At 47.0% G+C, this 21,327-nt stretch overlaps 1 protein-coding gene across 1 annotated transcript in view; it reads right to left on the bottom strand.

Moving 5' to 3' along the window:
• Positions 1–970: 970 nt before the first annotated feature.
• HEATR1 (HEAT repeat containing 1) overlaps positions 971–21,327 on the bottom strand; it is a 33,849-nt gene continuing 13,492 nt past the window's right edge. Inside the window, exons 18-45 of the mRNA XM_079763551.1 lie at positions 20,154–20,337; positions 19,878–20,014; positions 18,964–19,156; positions 17,903–18,072; positions 17,430–17,588; positions 15,963–16,205; positions 15,545–15,676; positions 14,671–14,771; positions 14,423–14,566; positions 13,705–13,823; positions 13,486–13,607; positions 13,073–13,201; positions 11,438–11,668; positions 10,514–10,640; positions 9,390–9,550; positions 8,894–8,940; positions 8,666–8,789; positions 7,680–7,820; positions 6,921–7,207; positions 5,836–5,986; positions 4,871–5,029; positions 4,619–4,753; positions 4,372–4,476; positions 4,122–4,290; positions 3,406–3,560; positions 2,783–2,941; positions 2,032–2,140; positions 971–1,256 (exon numbers count right to left, since the gene is read on the bottom strand). Coding sequence (XP_079619677.1) covers positions 1,168–1,256; positions 2,032–2,140; positions 2,783–2,941; positions 3,406–3,560; positions 4,122–4,290; positions 4,372–4,476; positions 4,619–4,753; positions 4,871–5,029; positions 5,836–5,986; positions 6,921–7,207; positions 7,680–7,820; positions 8,666–8,789; positions 8,894–8,940; positions 9,390–9,550; positions 10,514–10,640; positions 11,438–11,668; positions 13,073–13,201; positions 13,486–13,607; positions 13,705–13,823; positions 14,423–14,566; positions 14,671–14,771; positions 15,545–15,676; positions 15,963–16,205; positions 17,430–17,588; positions 17,903–18,072; positions 18,964–19,156; positions 19,878–20,014; positions 20,154–20,337 — 4,182 coding nt within the window. The 3' untranslated portion in view covers positions 971–1,167. The remainder of the gene's footprint in view (positions 1,257–2,031; positions 2,141–2,782; positions 2,942–3,405; positions 3,561–4,121; positions 4,291–4,371; positions 4,477–4,618; positions 4,754–4,870; positions 5,030–5,835; positions 5,987–6,920; positions 7,208–7,679; positions 7,821–8,665; positions 8,790–8,893; positions 8,941–9,389; positions 9,551–10,513; positions 10,641–11,437; positions 11,669–13,072; positions 13,202–13,485; positions 13,608–13,704; positions 13,824–14,422; positions 14,567–14,670; positions 14,772–15,544; positions 15,677–15,962; positions 16,206–17,429; positions 17,589–17,902; positions 18,073–18,963; positions 19,157–19,877; positions 20,015–20,153; positions 20,338–21,327) is intronic.

Here is a 21,327-nt window from a genome sequence, read left to right as displayed (position 1 = left end):
AATATATATATTTTAAAGTACCCACTCAGTGTAGAAACTTCTAGCATTCTTTCCCACGTTTCCCTGTTAATTTATTATGCCGAGTCTTGCCAAACTCAAAAGAAAAAAAACAAACATTGATGGGGGCAGGAGGGCAAGAAGATTAGAATCCCAGGGTTATTTTTTTCTTCCTGAAAGATTGCATGACTGAGATCTTGCTCTAAGTCCAATAGTTCATTTTCGTTTTACATGGAGACTGTAAAACAAAGGACTGATTCTTTGATAGAATACAAAACCTTAAGATGTTTGGAAATGAAGCTATTAGCGTTTATGACTGAATCTAAGACTTTTCTTGATGAGAACATGCATATCTCTAAACTGCACGTCAGCCTTTTGCTTCTTTGTGATGACTGTCACTGTGACATCATAGGGATTAGAGAACTTAAAAAAAATTCTGATTCTTTCTCATACAAGTGACTCTTGGTTACCACTTGGGGAAAGTGAGCCTCCTACTCTGGGGAGTGGGGGCCGGGGGAGGGGGGAAGTGGCTGCCAGTTGGTGGATCTGCCAGGTGTAGCTGTTTTATAAACAGCCTGTAGCCTCTGCCCCCGCAAAAGGCCGAAAGATAAAGGAGATAATCATTGTCCCGAGTGAAAAATACATTCTAGAACGACTGCCCCCTATGGGCACACACAAAAGTCAAGGCTGAAGTGTTATCTACCCAAAATGAAAGTAAAAGTCCAAATGGCTTTACAGTCAAAAGCATTCTTGCTGAAAGCCAAATAACTCACTTTCTTAAAGTGCGGAAAATGTATTGCTTTGAGGGAAATCTGACCTGGCCGCCACATGCGTAAGACATTCCTTTACAGAAGAGCTAATGCTTGCACTTGCAGTCCAGTGGGTACTGCCAGCTGGGGCGTGAGGATGCGACCTGTCTGTAACGGCAGCCCCGGGCAGGAGTGACCAATGAACGCTGAAACAACACAGCCGCCCGTATCAAACCACCACGTGTCATTTACTCTGCAATTCTGTACAGACGGCAGGAGGGGCTGGATGGAGTACAAACCAGGGAGGAATCTTGTCAAGTCCACGTTGGTGTTAAGGCACCAAAACTAACATGGCACCAAACACCCAAAATAAAAATATAGAATATCAATCCGAACTCGGAACAGTGCGCACCCCGCCCGGTTAGAAGTAGCTCTGCAGCGGCTCCCCCAGCACGGCCTCCAGCTGCTGCACTGTCCGCTGGCACTGCTGCTCGACCTCTTCACACTCATCTGGAAATGCAAGGACACGGTCAGCTTCCTGCCCCGGTCCCCCCGCCTCATCCAGGCGTCCCCCGTCTCTGGCCACCAGTCCGCAGACAGGGAAGCACATGAGAGAAGCGGAGGCACCTGGGAGCCTCCGCATTCCTGGCCTTCCTCCCTGCCAGGGCCTCAGGCTTGGAAGACGGAGCCCAGCAGAGACCCCAAAGAAAATTCCCAATTCCTGGCGGGGCCGCGCTCCAGGCCGTAAGAACCAGGCGCACGTCCTTTGTGGAGATGAGCAGTGAATCACGAATGTGAACGCGTGGCCTCCTTGCCGCCATCCCCTGCTTAGGGGGAAGCCCCACTGTCATTCCTTGGGCTGCGCTGTGCCTGGTGCTTCCTGGGCCCGTGTCCACACCGCGCACACCTGGCTTCCACCCCAGCTCCAACTGTCACACGTGCTTTGTTGGTTCATCAAGTTACATAATCCCCTAAAGCTTCTAGTGCTTTCCTTTATGAAACGGGCACTGCATTGGCTTAAACGGTCCTGGGGATAATGAGGACCGTGCCCAGCACGGAGTAGACGCTGGTCGCAGTGAACAGGAAGCTGTCCTAGGCTGCCTCAATGCCCTAGCCATCGTGACACAATAGTCTACATCTGCAGCCAAAACATGTGTGTGAGGGAAAGGTCATTTCCTAACCTCTTCCCGCCACCGCACTCAACACAGGAACCCCGCCTCCCAGGTCCCAGGCGGAGCCAAGGCTATCCCACTGCACCCACGTTTGCGTTTTCATTGGAAATTACCTTCCATCAATTCAGCTAAGAAAGGAATGGACTCAGGTAGCAAGACAATGTAATTCTCCTTCAGCGTCTCAGCCAGTGCGAGCACGGTAATGAGGGCGGCAAATCGAACCTGAAGGGAACCAAGAGCAAAGGTTGGTAAAACTAGTATCTAAAAGCGAAATGTTCTTTAACACGAGTTTATTTCACTTTATGTTCATTCAACTTCCACCTTAGGATGCCAGGTTACTGAACAGTTTGGGATCTGTTTGCGATACAGGCAACCTGAACTCTGTTACAGCACTTCGGCCCCCATGTCCGTGGGTGTCACCAGCTACATCGACCTTCCAGCATCCCACAGACCCCTCAGCCTGATACACTCTCACCCAAAAGAAAGTCTGTGGACAAGCTCAAAGCACTGGTCTCTGGGAGCAGAGAAACTTAAGACGTGTTTAAATTAAAAAGCACAAGGGATCACTTCACGTCTTCGCAAGATTTAAAAGTGCAAAAGTATTTAAAAGTATTTGAGTGTTTGTGCCACATACACACACACTATAGGGGCCGGGGAGCACTGCTGTTCTTTATAAATAACCTGGAAGTAAAATGCAGGAACGCAGGCACAAACTTCTATCCGGCACAGCCTGCCCGCTGGTGCTAGAAGACGAGCAGCCGTGTTTGTCCCGCTAGTTACCATGGTTGCACAGCCGTGACCTCGCGATAGCTGTTTGGGCTACGTGGCGAGAACACGGCACCAGTGCTGGCGCCGGCTCCTGACCTTGGGCGAGGAGTCTCTGGTCTTCAGCAGGATCTGGTAGTTCAGGGGCTTCCAGAGGGAGTCATCGGCCATGGCCACCGAGAACTGGGAGATGCAGGGGACCAGGTGCCGCGTCACCCGCTCCTGGAACCTCTCTTCTCCTCCCAGCCGGTTCTCCAGCTGAGGAGTGAGAAAAGGACTTTGAGCAACAGGGCTCATTCTGTTTGAAAAAATACCCAACGTATAAATAATATTCTACTGTCCTCCACGACAGGCTCCAAACCGGGTGCTGTTCTAACACGGTCTCTAGGAAGCGGACGGCCTTCAGGAGCTCACACAGACCTCAGCCTTAGCTCCCTCCCTCCAGAGACTCTCCGAGCCAGAGGACGGCCGCACCCCCAACATTCTCAATGAAACCAGTTTAAACAAATTAAAAACTTAACCACTGGACCAGCCGTCACCAACCTTTCGGACCTTACGGACCACCAGGGGTCCGCGGGCCACCGGTTGGTGACTGCTGCATTAGACCTTATATTGTGCCTTTCATGTGAAAAATTCAAAAGCAGAGCTCAGTAAACACCACTAATGAAGATAAGTTAAATCCACAAAAAGTGAGACGTTAAAAGAGGGTCTGACTTGGTTACCTGGTCCACCAGAGGCATCATCAAGGCTTCTGCTCTCTCTTTACTTAAAAAGTGCTGGGTGTCAAAGAGGAAGATCTTATGTAAACAGTTCAAGACAAACTGTAAGAGCAAGCAGCACTTTTCAGGGTCATTTTCAGAGTCAAAAAACGCTTCATCTGTAAGAGGGGGGAGAGTAAAAGTGAAAACCATGTCACAAGTTAATCTCCAATGTTTACATTCAGATCACTATTGACAGAACTACAATCAAGAGGGTATTTCCTCCTCCATCTAGAAAGCAAGCTCAGGATGAGGGTGGAACAGTGGACAGGCTCTTGATTAAGTGATTCCTCCTTTCCGTTAACTCAGTGGTCGGCAAACTGCGGCTCGCGAGCCACATGCGGCTCTTTGGCCCCTTGAGTGTGGCTCTTCCACAAAATACCCTGGCCTGGGCGAGTCTATTTTGAAGAAGTGGCGTTAGAAGAAGTTTAAGTTTAAAAAACTGGGCTCTCCAAAGAAATTTCCATCGTTGTACTGTTGATATTTGGCTCCATGGACTAATGAGTTTGCCGACCACTGCGTTAACTCATGACCCATTTTTATGACGCGGAAACAGACACTTTAGGGCCTGAACACCAACTACAGCACGAAACACCCACCCCCTTAGACTCACTATACTTCCCGAGCCTTGTGTAAGGCACGCAGAGCCAGGTGTCAACGAACTGGAGTCAGCCACCAACCTGTTTTGGAGATGTTCACCTGGTTCAAGGTGTCAGCAAAAGGCTTCACCAAGTGGCCGGCGAACAGAGTGAAGAGCCCTTTCAGTTTTGCAGCAATGCAATCCGCCAAGTTGTAAAACGTCAGCAGTCTGTCCTTGGGGGCGTCCTCTGTCTTGGCCCAATCAAACAGCTGAAAAGAGAGATGGGAGTTTATTCCACACATCTTGTTACTGAGAGGAGCACAAAGCAGACAGGGAGGAAGCAAGCTCACCTTGAAAAACAGAGGTCTGAATGTAACCTCGGACAGTTTTACAACCATAGCTACCAGGCAGTCAATGATATGATTTTCTGTTTTGCCAACTTCTTCCAGATCATTCTGAAAACAAAAGAGCCGTTTTATTGGGCAGAGTTCTGACATCCAGCTTTACATGCTCTTGGCCAGTAGAACAGGTCACAGCTAGCTTTTGGCGGGCTCTCAGCAGGTGAGTTCAGGATTGGGGGAGTGGCTGTAAGCTGACCTCAGGGTGCTTTGCTCGGAAGTCCAGGGCCTCCAGGAAAAATGTGGTGAGCTGAGACTGATGGGAGCTGAGCTCCTCCTTCTTCATGACCCCGATGTGCTCTTGCAAGATGCTCATAAATGGGCCCATGTGATTCTACGAAGAACACAGCAGAGAGAGGGGCCAGTTTTTCACATTCCAAGTTCATTATGAAGGTCAACATGTCAGCCCCTTACCACCCCTCCCCGAAGTCTAACCCCCGACAGATCTCACCCTCCAGTCCTTCTGGATGTGCTTGTAGGTTTTGTTGATGGCTGGCAGCAGGACACGGGGTGACAGCGTGGTGGCCAGTGTCTTCTTAAGAGATGTGAGGCGGACGTTAGCCTGGGAGGCTGGGCCCATTTCACTCGTGATTTTCTCCAAGTGAATCACCTACGAAAATCGAAAGACAGCGATCGAGGCCTCTGTGGACTCAGTGAGAACGTCTGCAGAGTCACAGTGATGACTCGATACACGTTTGCCAGAGCATTCCCTTCTCGGCCAACCATGACCGTCTGCAGATGCAAATGGACGGGTGCCTCTTTCCCAGTGGGAGTTGGGGACGTGGGTGAATGGTGGGAGGACTCTGAGCAACTCAGACTCACGATGTTCTCAGGACAGGAACCCAGCGCCATGAGAACCTGAGCTCCTTCTTGCTAGCAAACGTAGAAGGCTCCTCAGAGGGAGAGGTCCCGTTCTGTAAATTTCAAGCGCTAGTTAAATCATTCGCATCAAGGAAGTTATAAATGGCAAACGATCAAGAGAACAGAACAGGTGCGGGGCCATTCTTGGGCATTTTCAGTTGGAAATGCCACTTGCCCGCTGTTTGCAGTAAGCTCTGCACTGCACTGACCTCCAATAGGAAAACCCCGGGGCACCCGGTCCTACAGGAAGTAACAAAGGCAGCTCTGCCGGCTCAACGCCAAACCGCTCAGGGCAGAAAGAGCAATAAACTACATTCTGCCAAATCCAGAGACCAGCCTCATGGCAAAATGCCCATTTCTCAATGTCAGGGCTAAGCAGAGGCATGATGACGTGGGAGAGAAGGCACACATTGAGCAATAACAAAGCACTTCTTTTCAGAAATAAGCTTCCTGCCAAACAGAAACTAAAAACTGAGAGAACAAATAAAATGATTAAGTGTGTGACTTTCATTTTCCCCTGCTACCTCACACAGCACGCTATGGTCTCAGGCTCACCTGTGACAGGACGCCTTCCAGGTAGGGGCTGAGGAAGTGGGGGAGAGTCTCGACCACCTTCTGCAGGGCCGCTAAGGCGCTGAGGAGGTAGACGTCGCCGGAGACCAGCTCGCTGGTGTTCTTCATTGTTGTCAGCAATGAGGGCATGAGGCTAGAAAGAAAGCACATGTTTTAGACTAACTTTAAGCAGATAGAGAAGGGAGTGTAAGTCATTATGAAAAAAATCCCACACTGGTGCCCACATTACCCACTGTGTACGTCTGAGCCTACAAAACATCGTCTACATAGCTTCCGTGACAAAGAGCAAGACGTGTCCCAGTGCCTAGAGTATTGACAGCGCTCCTTTTAAAAATAATGCCTCTCGCAGAAACCGGTTTGGCTCAGTGGATAGAGCGTCGGTCTGCGGACTGAAAGGTCCCAGGTTTGATTCTGGTCAAGGGCATGTACCTTGGTTGCGAGCACATCCCCAGTAGGGGGTGTGCAGGAGGCAGCTGATAGATGTTTCTCTCTCATCGATGTTTCTAGCTCTCTATCCCTCTCCCTTCCTCTCTGTAAAAAGTCAATAAAATATATATTTTTAAAAAAAAGCCTCTCCCCTTAATGCTTGCTTTGTGTCTGGCCCTGTGTAAAAGCCTTCAATGCTCTGCCCCACGGAACCCCACGGGTGGGTGCTGTCTCGGTATCACAGGCAGCAAAGCCAAGTGCCCTGCAGGCTGACAGCCAGTCTGCCCGACGATGGCCCCTCTAGAGGGGCAGCACCCTTGGCTTCCTAATGACAGCTGGTCAGAGGGGATCGAAAACGGGAACAAGAAACACCATAAAGGTAAATGGGAATGTTGTGCTTTTCAGCTTGAAGATCAATTCTTTAGCAAATTCATTTCAAAAAAATGCTTACCCGAGGACATGTTTTCATTGATTTTAGAGAGAGAGGGAGGGAGGGAGTGAAAGAGAGAGAGAGAGAACCATTAACGTGAGAGAGAAACACTGATCAGTTGCCTCCCATAAATGCCCTAACTAGGGATGGAACCCGTAACCTTTCGGTGTATGGACAACCAGCTGAGCCCCCTCGGGGCCTCACCGCGTACCTGGGAAGCTGTGGGACGGCCAGGGGCCCCAGGGTGGAGGCCACCTCTGCTACGCACAGCAGGGCACTGCCCACGACGTTCTTGTCGTCCTTCTCTGGAGCGACCAGTTTCACCGCCGTGTTCAGCACCGGGATGAAAGGCTCTGGATTCTTGGCACCGAAATTCTTGCACAAAAGCTTTAGGGTGTACAGAGCTGTCTGTCTGTTAACCGCTTGTTCTTCGGCCCCCTTTTTCCTATGCTGCACAACGGCTAGAAGGACTGGAACCAGTTTGAGGAAATGGTAAACCTGAGGAGGACAGCCAAGTTCCCAAATAATTAAAGCTGCAAGGACATTGCCAGTTTACTCTCCACTGTTACTGCTGACACTGCCTGACCAAGACGCCCTGAGCTACATGATCACACACAGAACCTCCGCCAATGGACTCGCTGCTACTGAGCAATGCGTGTGCTGGGAACAGTTCCTGGTTCCCACGAACCATCTCCTGGTTTGCAGAGAGAGTGGGTGAGGATTGTCCCAAAGCCAATGTGTGGTCCACATCAAGCAAGAATTCTATCGGAGATGAAATTCATTCCAAGAGCGCTTAGGACATATCTCTACACGCCTGCAGAATTACTGTCCCGCTGGAAACAGGCATGCCACAGCAGTATATTCGGACAGCAACCTACTTATGTGGTCCGCACCACGGAGACCCGTGAGGGAGTTCAATGCAGCTCGGACACCGCAGGACGGTGAGTGGGTCGGACGCGCCGTCACTTACGGTTTTCTTCTTCCAGGACGCTTTCTGCTGCAGCTTGTTGTTGAGAAGGTCCATCGCTTTCCGGCGGACAGACGGCAGGGGGTTGCCCAGCAGCCCTCTAATCACGGGAATGAATGTTTCCGTGGGCAGCAAGGCATTGACCTAGAGAGCAGTTTACATTGAACAAAAAAGCAATCAGAAAAAAGGGAAGATAAACGCAGATCAAGACAGACTTCTATCCACTGAATACCTTCTAGGCGCCAGGCATGTTCAAACCCCTCTTCTTATTTAATTCTTACACTAACTTTCAGGTAAGGCATTGCTGATCGTATTTAAAAAAAAAAAAAAAAGCCCTAACCGGTTTGGCTCAGTGGATAGAGCGTCAGCCTGTGGACTCAGGGTCCCAGGTTTGATTTCAGTCAAGGGCATGTACCTTGGTTGCAGGCACATCCCCAGTAGGAGGTGTGCAGGAGGCAGCTGATCGATGTTTCTCTCTCATTGATGTTTCTAACTTCTCTCCCTCTCCCTTCCTCTCTGTAAAAACAAAACAAAAAATCAATAAAAATATATTTAAAAAAAAAGAACTGATGCTCAGACTAAGTGAGCTGATCGATGCCAAGGGAGCAGAGTCACTCAGCCGGATGCTGGGCAGTGACCCTACGTCAGGACCGGCAGAGCCTCTAAGAGCTCTCAGACCCACCTGACAGGGACTGTCCTCCCACTTCCACTTGAATGAAGTGGAACATCACACAGTGTCCCATGACTGAGTTCTGAAAGCACAGTGTTTGCTAAGGCTCGTGTTCACATAGTCGATAGAGAAACAACTGTCATTCTGACATAATTACTTCTAGTCATCAAGAGGTTCTTTTCTAAGAAAATTCTGAGCTGCATTATATTAAGAGAAGCTATTGCTGAGTTTACTCTTAAAGTAAAACTATGCGGAACCATTTCACAAGGACATAAAAGCAGGAACAAAGCACAGAAGACGGGGAGAAACGGAGCCCTACCTTGTCCAACAGGTCGTAGGCTTTACTGAGGAGCGCTCGCCAAAACTTCCCAGTGAGCTTGTCTGCGTTTTTTTCCACGGACTGGGCGACGGCGTTAATGTAGCCGAGGACCGCCTCCAGCAACCTGAACACAGGAGACTCGTGGGGACTCTGTACTCTCCTCCCAGGTTTCTGATCAAAGTTTGAAATTATTTCCCAACAAAAATTGAAAAAGAAGAAGTAACATACCTTTGTTCGAGGCCTTTTAAAGCCTGAGGACCACCGCTTTCAACGACCTGATTTGTAAAGAAGGCCCATTAGGACATTATGCAGCTGATCCTAAAAACCATTCGAAGTGGGCTCTTAATTCACCTACGGCTATTTATTCAAACTTCCCACAGCAACTGTTTTCTGACCTTACAATCTAATCAGGTTCGGATCACCCTCATCAGATTGTAATAACTCTATTTCCCTAACTTTACTTTAATTACACTCTATTCACTTAATTACATTCTACAGCTATTGGTAGTATCTGTAAAGTACGACAAAGATTCAGAAAACTATAGCAAATCAATACTCATTTACCTACTAATTATGGAATGCTAATCTTCCTTTAGCTCATAACCTGACTTTAAGGTTTCATGCCTCACGTTTTCCCATCTGCCCAGCTCTTTTTCCGGGTTTCAAACACAGTTCCTTAGAAAAGGCCGTCACTGCGTCACACACAGAGCCGAGGAGCACACACCTTTCTGATAAAGCAGCTGGAAGCCAGGAGCTGGGCCATGAAGGACACGGACAGGAACTTGAAGTGCCGCAGCTGCTTGCCCGTGTGCGCGTCCACGTTGAACACCTGCAGCGTCTCCCCTGGTGCTTCGCTCACATGAGATGCCACCTTGGGAACGGTTTCTGAAAAAGAGCAACAAAACCGGTGGCCACACTCACCTTCGACCTCAATCTGCAGTGCGGACACAGAGGCACAGAAATGGGACACATGTCTCAGAGAGGAACAGAACTTGTTGGCCTATTACACCCAGTTTTCCCTCTTTTAAATTAGTAAAAGCCCGGCCGGCGTGGCTCAGTGGTTGAGTGTCGGCCTATGAACCAGGAGCTCACAGTTTGATTCCCAGTCAGGGCACATGCCCGGTTTGCAGGCTCAACCCCCAGTGGAGGGCATGCAGGAGGCAGCCGATCAATGATTCTCTCTCATCACTGATGTTTCTCTCTCTCTCTCTCTCCTTCTCTGAAATCAATTTTTTAAAAAATGTAAAAAATAAAATAAAATAAATTAGTGAAAGGCATGAATACATTTACTAAGGAAGTAGCCAGCAGCCCTGAGAAGAGTGTGTAAGACCAAAAGAAAATCCAAATCAAACCAAACCAAACCAAACCAAACCAGAGCAGGGCAGCTGAGACAAGCAAATGGAAGCCAAAAATACTGTACAAGGAGCCTAATTCATTTCTGAAGCCTCAGGCATTTACTTGGTGGCCACAACAGACCAAAGTCTTCAACGTTTAATTCCAAGAGGTAAAAAATGTCCTAAAACTTTGTAGAATCCCATGTTCAAACGGCTCCAGTATAAAAGGGTTGGGTGCAGTGGTTGGGGGTCCAGGGTGGGTCACTTAAAAACCACTGTCCCAGAGACTCAATACACCTGGCTGTTCTGCTCTGAAGGGCATAGAACTAAGAACGTGCAACACACCCAGGCAATGTCATTGGGGCCGCAGAGTGGAATGTTCTCGAGTCTCCTATACACGGTAACATTCCAGTGTTTCGTTACCACTGCTTCTCTTCTACACAATCTCTGCCCACCCCTCCCTCCCTCCCCCCGACCGTTCAGATCAGCAGGAAGTAAGCCCCCATTCTCCCACCTTCCTTTTCCTCCGGCAGCCTCAGCAAGTACTGGAGGATGTTCATCAAGCTTTGTATCTGCTCCTGGACACTAAATTCACAACAGACTGAGATCCAAAATTCAGTGTCTGCTTCCAACATAGCATCCTGCACAGAGAAGAGACACAGGTCATAACACTGCACCTGTCCAATTTACGTTCATCAGTAAGCACAAATAAGGGGGATGTCGTAAAAATATTTCTTAGCACACGTCGTCGCCACGTTTGTTCCTCCCGTCTCGTGTATCTCCATGGGACCGAGCTCCATACTAAGGAGCCAGTCCAGGAGGGTCGCAAGCACACTCCAGAGTCCGCGTGACGACTTCCGCAGAACCGAACACCCCGCTTTACTCAGATCAGGTCTAGATCTGTTCCCAGACCAGCCTTCTCATCTAAAAGCAGTCCTGACCTCTCGTTCTATCCCCGTCTATCCCAACAGGCTCCTCCAAACATGCACTGCACCTGACTGATCCGGACACTCCTCCCTTTCCCAGTGAAATGCTTCCAAACCCACTTGCAAGAGACTCTGTTTAATTCCTCCACAGCTGTCCTCTGTGGGCTCCGAGCAGAACCACCCGCCAGGCACCAGACCTGCACCCTCAGCCATGTCTGCGGCTGCTGTGGGGCTCAGAGCCATGGCTCCGGAGCAACTTTAACCCTTTGCACTCGCTTGCTTTTTTCTCGATTCCTGCTACCGATGCTAACCGTGTCGAGTCACACTCGACATCCGAGTGCAAAAGGTTAAAGAACGACAGGGCATCTCTAAGAGCAGTTTTGAGCCAGCACTGGCAAGTACTGCACACGGAACATCGCTGCCCACACTTCAGCTGGAAAGTGTCACAAACCTGTGGGAAACACCCGTCTTTCATTCCACCCGCCCCCCCCCCCGCCCCCCCAAACGCTGACCTTCTCCCCGCAGGCGGCCGCCGGCACGGTCTTGGTGATGTACTGTTCGAACAGCAGGACGAGCAGGACCCAGAGGAATCGTCCTGCGCCGAGGGTGTCGACGAGCTGGGCCAGGACCGGCAGGCGCCTGTGCTCTGGGACGTGTGGCAGCGCATCCACAAACACACTCATGATCTTCACCACGATCGCCTCCACGTTTCTCGTGACTTCCACAGAGTCTCCGCCGTCAGACTGCAGAGTGGCAAGCAGGGTCAGCGGGGGCAACAAACAACCCCCACACAACAGGCTTTAAATGGGCAAGACAAGGCCTTCCTGTGTGCCCAACACTATTAAAATTATTTTAATAATCAACGGCCAATCAGGAAATATTCGATAAGGGGAAATTATATCCCAGGCACTATTCGGCCCTGAGGGGAATACAAAGTAGAGGATGTGAGCCCTGCCCTAAAGGAGACTCATCAGAAACAAGACACCGGGGTAAGGAGGGGACAGGAGGCACTGAATGGCAGACCCCAAAGCCAGGCACTGAGAGCAAGTCTGCTTTCGGACGCCCGGGGAGCTGCAGAGAACAGGCAGGATTTGTGTTTGCTCGAGAAGAGTGGGTACAACTGAGCACAGAAAGGCCAGGAGATCCTGCTGTTTCAGAATCAAGTTCAAACCATTCCTCTCTGGTATGGGTGCTCAAAATAGAGCTGTTCAATGAATCAAAGAATGAATGAACCAACGCCCTCTACTTCTGTCTCGATTCTCTGCTCCCCACAAACCAACCACATTACACTCTTCACACTGTGTACCTTCCCGGCTGCACCTCTGCTCACGCCACTGACGACGCTGCCACTTCCTGGGCAAATCCTGCACTTTCCTACCAATCACATGGTTTCTTAGGAAACTGTGGTCAGCCTGGCCCAGATGGACTGTCCCTATTCTGGACTCTCCAGCACTTAGCTATTCTGTTGGCATACACAGTATCAAGGCAGAGTTTTTCTAAATATGTACATATGTGTCCTGTTTCACTAATGTGCTGGAAGCGGAGAATACCAATCTAATACCGAGATTAAAAGGAGACAGTGCTGATACGGTCATCCCTGGAATGGTCAATCAATAACATAAGATACGACCAACAACAATGGAGGTAAACAGAAAACTCAAGGAGATGACCAACCTCTTTCATCTGCGAGGCCACTTTTTAGTTCAAATGGTCCATCCTCACAGGCAGACACTAGTCTCCCTCATCTGAGCGCTTAGCTCTCAGAGAGCGTGTACATGTCTGTGGAATTGCATAGTAAGGCTGCCACTCTAACGCTTCCTATCTTCATCGACCTACACAAGGGTTATTACCAAACTGATGCAATGTCCTGAAATACACAGTAAATGTAAATTCACTTTGTCAGAATACAGTCAAGGCACTTTCGCAGTTATACCCTCGTAGAACGCATATTTATTCGTATTTTGGAAAAGACATCATTTTCAAGATTACTTCTTAGCTTCATCGTCTACAATTTAGGAGGCACTAACACCTGAGCATTTTAGAAAGGCTGGTAACTGTCCCTCATTTACTGCTACTCCAAGTTCATATTATGCAAAATTTTAAAAATTGTAGAAAATGATACGAGCAATAGTATAAAGACAGCTTACCTGAATAAGTGCTGGAATAACCATTTTCACCGTCTTGTTAATAACTTGAAAACTGTAAGTATCATCTAGACGCATAACGTTGGCTCCCATAAATGTAAAAATAGACATAATATTGTGTAGAACTTTATCCTGAAAGAAAACACATTTTTCAACATTTTCTATTTTAAACAAATCAAATATCAATGATTCATTACACCTCAGCAGTAGGAGAAAAAACTCAGTTCTAAAATGTGCAAAGGATTTAAAAAGACATTTCTCCAAAGGTAAACAAACATCCATAAACACGTGAAAAGATGCTCAACCTCATTAGTCAATGCAAAACCCACAAGACACCACTGTGCACCCACTAGCCTGCCCAGGGACGACAGAAACACAGGGAATACCTGCTGACACCCCAAGCTGGGAGTACTTACAGGAAATATCCCGGCCACAGTCCCCAGAAGTAAGAGGGCGTGGTGGTGGGTCTGAGGCATCTCTGAGACGCGGATGCACTGCACGATCAATTCCACGTTGAACTTCTCCTCGTCCAGAACGTCTGGGTGGGGAGAAGTACCCAAGCTGTAGGTGGCAGGCACGGTCCGACCTGAGGTGGACAAGCTCCCAGCTTCCCCTCCACCAAAGTACGCACATACCTTTCGGTATTTTGCCGCCGTCTGGAGAGACTTTTTGGCAGATGTTGAGCAAACAGCTGAGAATTAGCTGTTTGGTGTACTCCATGTTTCCCTGCTCCAGAGGCAAAGGCTCTAAACACCTGCAGGATCCGGAAGAGGACGGGATGTGAAAGCTGAATCATGTCAGTCAGTGACACACCCATGACCGCTGTCCAGCACACGTATTAAATAAGAAATGACTAAGACGTTAACATTAAACATCAAGTCTATACACAGGATGGAAGATTTCGAATTCTAACTTCTTTCTCATACAGGCAGCTCCTCCCTACTGCACTTTCCATCACCCTGTGGAGAATCTTAGAATTGATTTGCCTTTCAGATGAAAGAACACATCCACAATTCAATGGCACTCGCCATGGCTCTCTATCTAATAATTTGCACCTAAAATATAGAGTGGGTGTCGCCTTGTATCTTTAAATACAAGCAATGCTGCCCCGGGGACACGGCACAGAAAGGAGGAAAGTGGACAGCAAGGCAAGTGGCCACTTCCTCCACAGCCCAGGATGAAGGTCAGTGCGGGCACTGGCAAAGGGTCCTAACCCATCCTTTTCATCTTTCTACAACAGTTCTTGACTGGCTCTATTTTACAGACCAGCGAAGCAAGAGAAGAGGGTGAATTAAAATAAGATGAGGAGGAATCAGAATCCCTTCTCTCCTGCACCAAAGGCAGGACTGTTACCTCGACAGCAGGTTGAAAAGAGTTGGGATCAGTATCTGAGGGTTTTTGAGCTTCTTTTTGTGCTGCAGTAATTCCAGGATGAGGGTTACTCTTTGCCAGTAAGAACCTCCAACGTCCTGAACAGATTCTAGATCTTGTGATTTCCTGGGAAACAGATGTGACAGAAAGTTGGAAAAGCAAATACTATGAGTGCTAAGAATAAATACACCTGATTATGGAGCAGCATGCTCCCTGCATTGACAGCTTACTTCTGCATCTTCTGCCTTCTTGTTTGCTGAATTGTGCCCAAGGACTTGGTTTTATCTGGTGGCTCTAGCTCTATTCTGACTTGCTCAGCGTTGACGGAAATCTGAAACATGAAAAAATGTTGACGCCATAGTTCCCGGGATAAAATTAAAGCAATGAACGTTGACTAAAAGAAATGAAAAGTGAACAGGGATGCAATGAAAATCTCTGTTCACTTTTATGTCTCCCTATGACTCTGGAGCCCAGGCCAAACCCCAAAGGCAAACACCACTGAGAACTTCTTACGTATTCTTTTAAAAATGTCCCATATACTGACAGCTGTACAAAGATGGAAAGAATAAAACAAACCAACAGGAGCATATGATACACAATGCTCTGTACCTTAACTTGTTTCACTTAATTTGCCTTAGAAATCTGCGTAAATACGCGGTAAATTCTGAGAATGCTGAGCACAGACACTATGACTTCCAACAACAGAGTAACTAGCGCTTATTCTGATGTATGCGGTGTCTCAGTGGACACACAAACCAACACGCAAGCTCTCAACGTCGCTCCACACGCATCATTAGACAACATTGAAGTTAGGCAGAATGAGCTGTTAATAAGTGAGCACCAAGCCACCACTCATTCCAACAGGCAGATCCCCTCTAACACCAGTAAACTCCAACACACACTTGCTACCTGGTTAAAACCATAAATATTCCAGACACTAAAATCAACAGTGAAGATTTCTAATTCTGATTTAGCACTTCTCTATGACTGACTTTTCTGTGGGTTTTGTGAACGGTAACACTGGACTTCCTAAAAGCACTGTACACGGAGGATGCTTCAACATGGTGTTACTTGGAAGAGAACAAACATTAGTAAACAACTTACCCCTTTAAAAACACTGTTAACAGTCTGAGCACAATGGGAATTTTTACAGTTCACCAGCAAGTCAAACAATGTGCACAAAAGCTTCTGCTGAACTCTTTCATCTGATATAGCGGCAAAAAATGGCTTTGTAATCTAAAGGAGGTAAAAAAAAAAAAAAAAAAAAGGCCATTGAGCTCAATGAACAAACTTCAATCCCTAAAACATTCTTTACATCATTCTCTTACAAATGTAAAATCGTTCCCAATTTTGTCAGTTAAAATGCAGTACGTTTTAATGACCCATATACATCACTGTTTGGCAAAGTGGGTCAAATAAATCATGTTCCTTTAAAACATGTCCAGTCCACTTCATCTTCTCCAAGTAAAACATCACACAGTTTTAAAAGCTGGAACGTGCTTTCGTGAAAGAAGTCACTGACCTTTTCGAGGGCTGTAATCTGAATGGATGGCATGCCCGTAAACAGTTCCTCCGTGGTGTGCACAGCTTTTATGAATATATCTAAACTCATGGGGTCCTTATGTAAAAGAGCAGCTGAATATTCATTATATTTTCCCAAAATGAGATGCAAAACAGTGGCCTCGTCTTTCAGGACAGCCGAGGGCTCCTTCTGGATCTTTTCTAGCAGCTGCTCAGCCATAGGCAACAGCTGACCAAGCACCATCTGAAGTGTGGAAAGTTGATTAGTAAACAGTCACCACACGGGCACAGGATTTCTTGCTTTAACAAAGACCTGCAAAGATATCCTGTTGGAAGCCTGGGAGCTCAGCCTGGAGAAACCCCCCAATAATGATGTCCTCACGGACATGGATGACTGTTACCCCAATGAAGCACTCAGGTCCCTTCTATAGTTTAGTCTACAACGAATGGTCAAAAAGCTCTAAACCCTTCAGAGATCAATGGAGAAACCCGAGTGTCCCAAGACTTTCTGAAAACAGGAAATACAAACTGAACTGAAGTGGTGGGTTATCAACATCAATTTTAGCTTTTATTTTTAACCTTTCCCTAAGTGTTTCCAACTTGGTAGATAATTAATACTGATGCAAATTATGTATGTGAAGGCTTTAACTAATGCCAGCAAAATATGGCTTCTGGACCCATCTGTTTACATACAGCCTCCGCCGCCACCGCCACAGAAGGCAGAGCTGAGCAGCTGTCCGAGACTGTACAGCCTGCAGGGCCCAAATTTTCACTACTTGGTTCTTTATAGAATAAGATGGTCAATTCCTGTTTAAACTACACCCGGGATGACAGGGAGCTGATAAATGCCACGTTCGCTCCCACCGGGAAAACACAGTCAAATGGTTTTCACCCTCCTCCACCCGTTAGTACATCTCCACGCTGCCGTCAGCCCGAAGCCGGGGGAGGCCAGGCACTTGGACACCAGGACGAGGGAGTGGTGAGAACAGCACCCCCGTCACATCACCAAGGCTCTGGAACCCCTCTTCTGTACACAGGTTTCCGTGACAACATAATGCAAGCTGTGGATTTCCACCCGGGAAGTGTACAGCTTTAAAAAGTGAGCAAATGGTTTGGAATGTCTGAATATATCACCTCGTGGGGGTTTCACACCGGAAGCACAGACGCAACCCAAATTTTTCTGCAGCACCCACCTTCAGTGTTTCCCCATGTGATTTTAAAACTCATTTAAAAGCAAGTCAGTGATTAGACAGGGATAACACACAATTTTAAAATGGGAAGAAAGCACCAATATGTGCTTTTGGTTTCCTATGTATTTTTCTCCACCATGATGCTTCCCTCCCCAAATTAGTAAGAAAACGTTAATTCTGAATGCGTGGATGTGATTCTGCCTGGCCTCGCCGGTGCAGGAGTATTATGGTGACCTGCCGTGACACCCCACGGGATCCGGTCCACTCACTGCACTCACCTCACTGTTGACCCCCTGAAGCACTTTCAGCAGATCTTTTGCAACATGAGACGGGCAACTAGATACACAGTAAAGCAGGTTTTTCAAAGTTTCAGACAACTTCTGATGAGATTTCAGGTTTTTTTCTGTCTGTAGTTCCTCAAATAAAGTAGCCAAATCCTAGGGAACCAAAAAGAAAATTGGATGAAGAAGAGTTAAGGAACTATAAAGGTTAAATGTAATAATTACGGAGGGTCATTTTTCATTTCCCCTGAAACCTTAACAGGAAAAGACATTGGTGCCCCTTAGCTTACTCTCAAAAGCCAGGCACTTGTTTTCTAGCAGCAATCTTTAAAAAATGGGGGAGGAAGATGTGCAAGTTTCTAAATTCGGAGAATAAACTCACAATCCTTACAAAGCAAGTCAAGAACGGAGGACACCACTCAGGTGGACACAAGGCGCACGCACACGCAGCCTTCTGTGCGATGAGCTACCTGAATGACGTAGGAGGCGTCTGAGGTGACCTCCTCTGCTTTGGGAATCACGTGCTCTATCATCAGGTGGAACTGGGAGGCCATGCCCCCGAGGGCCTGCAGGCAGTGAACGGCCGCCCTCCGCACTTCCTTTACGGGGCTCCCCAGGTTAATGAGAAGAGATGCCACTACTGAAACCAAAGGGAAAAAATGTAAATAACAATTTAAAGACAGAAAACAGCATGAAATTTAAATAGTGCCCCAGAGTACATGATGAGACGTTTTATTCCCAACTCAAACTCCCTCTCCAAAGACCATTCACTGTATCTGGTATTCTAGAAAAATCTTAGCCAGGTGCTGGTAAATTCTTTGGAAAGTACACAAATGAGAACCTAGTACAGACACACTGTTCTGCAGAAACTGCTGTCCCACCTCAAAACATTCTGGGAGTGTTTTCCACACAAAACTAAATTAAATCATTCTTTATTAATTGTACAGGTCTTCTCTGACTTTCCATATATTTAAAACTAGTACCTCACTGGAGAAAGTTTAGGTTTCTAGACTTTTTGCATTAAAACTGCGGCAAACACCCCTGTACACACATCCTTGTACAACTGTGTGGAGGAAGTTACCCATCAGTGCACCGTGCTTTACAAAGATTTTGTAAAGCAAAATTGTCCTGAATTGATGTTTACTGTGACTTTACTTGCCCTTTGCCGGAACTGAACCCGGACCTTCAGTCCACAGGCCAATGCTCTACCCACTGAGCAACACCAGCTAGGGCTGACTTTACTTTTCAATGCAGAAATTTTAGTTCAATACTGAATTATATCATGATGGTTTGTATTCATCACCTATCACTTCTATCATTTGTTTTAGTGAGATTTTGCAATTGACATTTGTAACTTAAAAGCAACACTTAGAAGTAAACAGATAGTTCATTTAGTTGGGGGGGAGGTTTAACATGCACATGCTCTATTTCAAAACCTATAAGAAATTCTCCAAACTACAACCCACATGCACCGCCCACAGGGAAGGCTGTAGAGCAGTCACAGCAGGACATGACAACGCTCCGGAAGTACCTGGGGAGGACATGGAGGCCAGGTGGGCTCTGCTCTGGGGCCTTTGCGAGGTCAGCACCGCACAGCCCATGTACAGAGCCTGAGTCTGTAGCACTGTCTTCACGCGGCAGCTCAGTGGATTTGCAAGGCTAGACCCATAGGTCCATACAACAGAAAGGAACTTGAATAACTGAGAAACATCTTCCAGATGCACCTAAATTAAAGAAACGGACAAAAGCAGTGACGTTTAAATTTTACTAAATATAGGTTGGTCCCTAGTCCTTTTCCCTAGTGTACAACTGAGAAAAAAAAAACTTTATTACAGTATTTTGCTTTGTCTAGCCACTTACCCTTACTTATTCTACACTTGGTATTTTAGCAAACTTGGAAGTATGTAAATAAATTCAGAGGACTGATATTCAGAGGACTCACTATATCCTGCACTTGAACACACATTTAACAAACAAAAAAATGACCGAGTGCTCTAAGCAGAACAGCGTGAAGAGCGGTGTCAGGGAGCCTCACCAAGGAAGGCCTGCAAAGATGGAACGTGTATCAAACGCTGCTCAGAAGGCACGCAGACAAGAACAAAGCACTGACCTCTGGCCCAGGCAGCAGGCAGGTCACTGGTGCTGTGACAGTTTCTTACCTGAGTGACTCTGAATACACTCAATCACCGCTCTGAACATCAATTTCTCGTGGGCAACGGCATGAAACCACCCAGCAGACTGATTACACGTGACCAGGCCTAGCCCACCGGGAGGCAGGCGGCAATGTCAGTCTCGGTCAAACGCTGTTTGGCAAGGCCAGTGTTTACCATCAAATGCTCTTTGCTGTTTAAAAGTCTACTTTCATTTTCACTCAAAACGGTCATGGCTAAAACATCTGCATTACTTGAAAGGGAAGAATACGCCTGAGAGGGAGGAGCCGCGCACCTTTATGAACAGCTTCATCAGCACCCTGAAGTGCGTGCTGTCAGCACCACTGAGGATGATCTCGAAGAGCCCGAGGAGCAAGCGCAGGTAGTCTCTGCCGTCTTCCTCCAGGCGGTCAGGGTTCCACCACACGCCCCCTACACGTACGCGACGAAAGAGACCGTGCGTGACTTACGGGAACCTGCTGGGCCTTTTCACTCAACACAAGCACAGGCGTGGATCCAAGAATTCCGTTTCCCAGGGTGTCACATTCAAACGATTCCCACCTTGTCCTACCTTTAGGAAAAGATTTAGGCATCTTCAGTGCATGAATAAAGTTTTTCAGCGAAAACAGGAGCAACACCGAGTCCTCCACGGCAATCCTGTGGGCAGTGCTGGCCTGCTGGATGTAATGTGCCCACAGCTGCACTGGCATCCCTCTGTCCAGCACCAGCTCAGCATGCCATTCCGGGGGGACTTCCTGAAATGGCAAGGCAACAGAAACAGCACAGATTTAAAGAGGCCCACAGCTGGACCGCAATGATGTATGTGATTGAACAACATGGAAACTTCGGTCTGTATATGAATTTAGGCGAGAATAACCTGAATCAGGTTTTTAAAGAGGTCTAACATGTTCACAAGACAGAAATGCGTTAACCATGGCCTCATTTTACCTACGTTTTCTTAAAATGCCCTCTCTAAAAACAAACGTGGTCCATATAAGTTGTGTTTATGAAATGGCACCTGTCTAAACAGAAAGAGGAGTTGGATTTCCAGGAGATACGTAAATGGGCTGTTCTCATTTCACATTTTTACTGCTAACCTGAAGATGATACATGGTAACATCTCCACACCTGCAGGTGATTCTAAACAAGGTCCAAACTATTAAGGTCTTTAGAAACTATACTGTACATGCCAAAAGGAGGCAGGAAAATGAAAAGAAGCTACATACAGGCGTGTGCAGAGTAGTAACTTGGATGAAAAATAGTCCAAAGTCAGACTCACATGATACAGTCGTCAGTGAGGGAATTCTTGGCTCAATGACCTGCCACAGCCAGAAGGTGCTCATGACTCTCAGGAAGGGGGTAAATATGAAAGAGAAAATCACCTGTCCCTACATATATCTAAAACACTCCATCTGTCCCCGCTTTTACACTGAGAACAAATACAGTCCAGGCCATAGCACGTTTACCGAACATAACAAAGAGGTTCAAAAGGGCCTGCCTGGGCTAACTTTTTAAAATGTAAATATTTATTCCTTTTAAGTTTACATAACTTATAAAATCCTGAGGGTATCTGTCAATGTGAAAATTTGACTTTTTTGAAAAATGTAATTTGTTTGGAGGACAAATAACAAAATACTATTATATAGGGAAGACATTATTTTATAATAATGTAATTTGTTTGGAAGACAAATAACAAAATACTATTATATAGGGAAGACATTATTTTTGTTGTTGTTTTGTATGTT

Source organism: Cnephaeus nilssonii (assembly GCF_951640355.1).
Source record: "Cnephaeus nilssonii genome assembly, chromosome: 23".
Lineage (NCBI taxonomy): Eukaryota > Metazoa > Chordata > Mammalia > Chiroptera > Vespertilionidae > Cnephaeus > Cnephaeus nilssonii.
The sequence above is the reverse complement of the archived record's forward strand: the minus strand, read 5'-3'. Positions and strand labels throughout refer to the sequence as shown.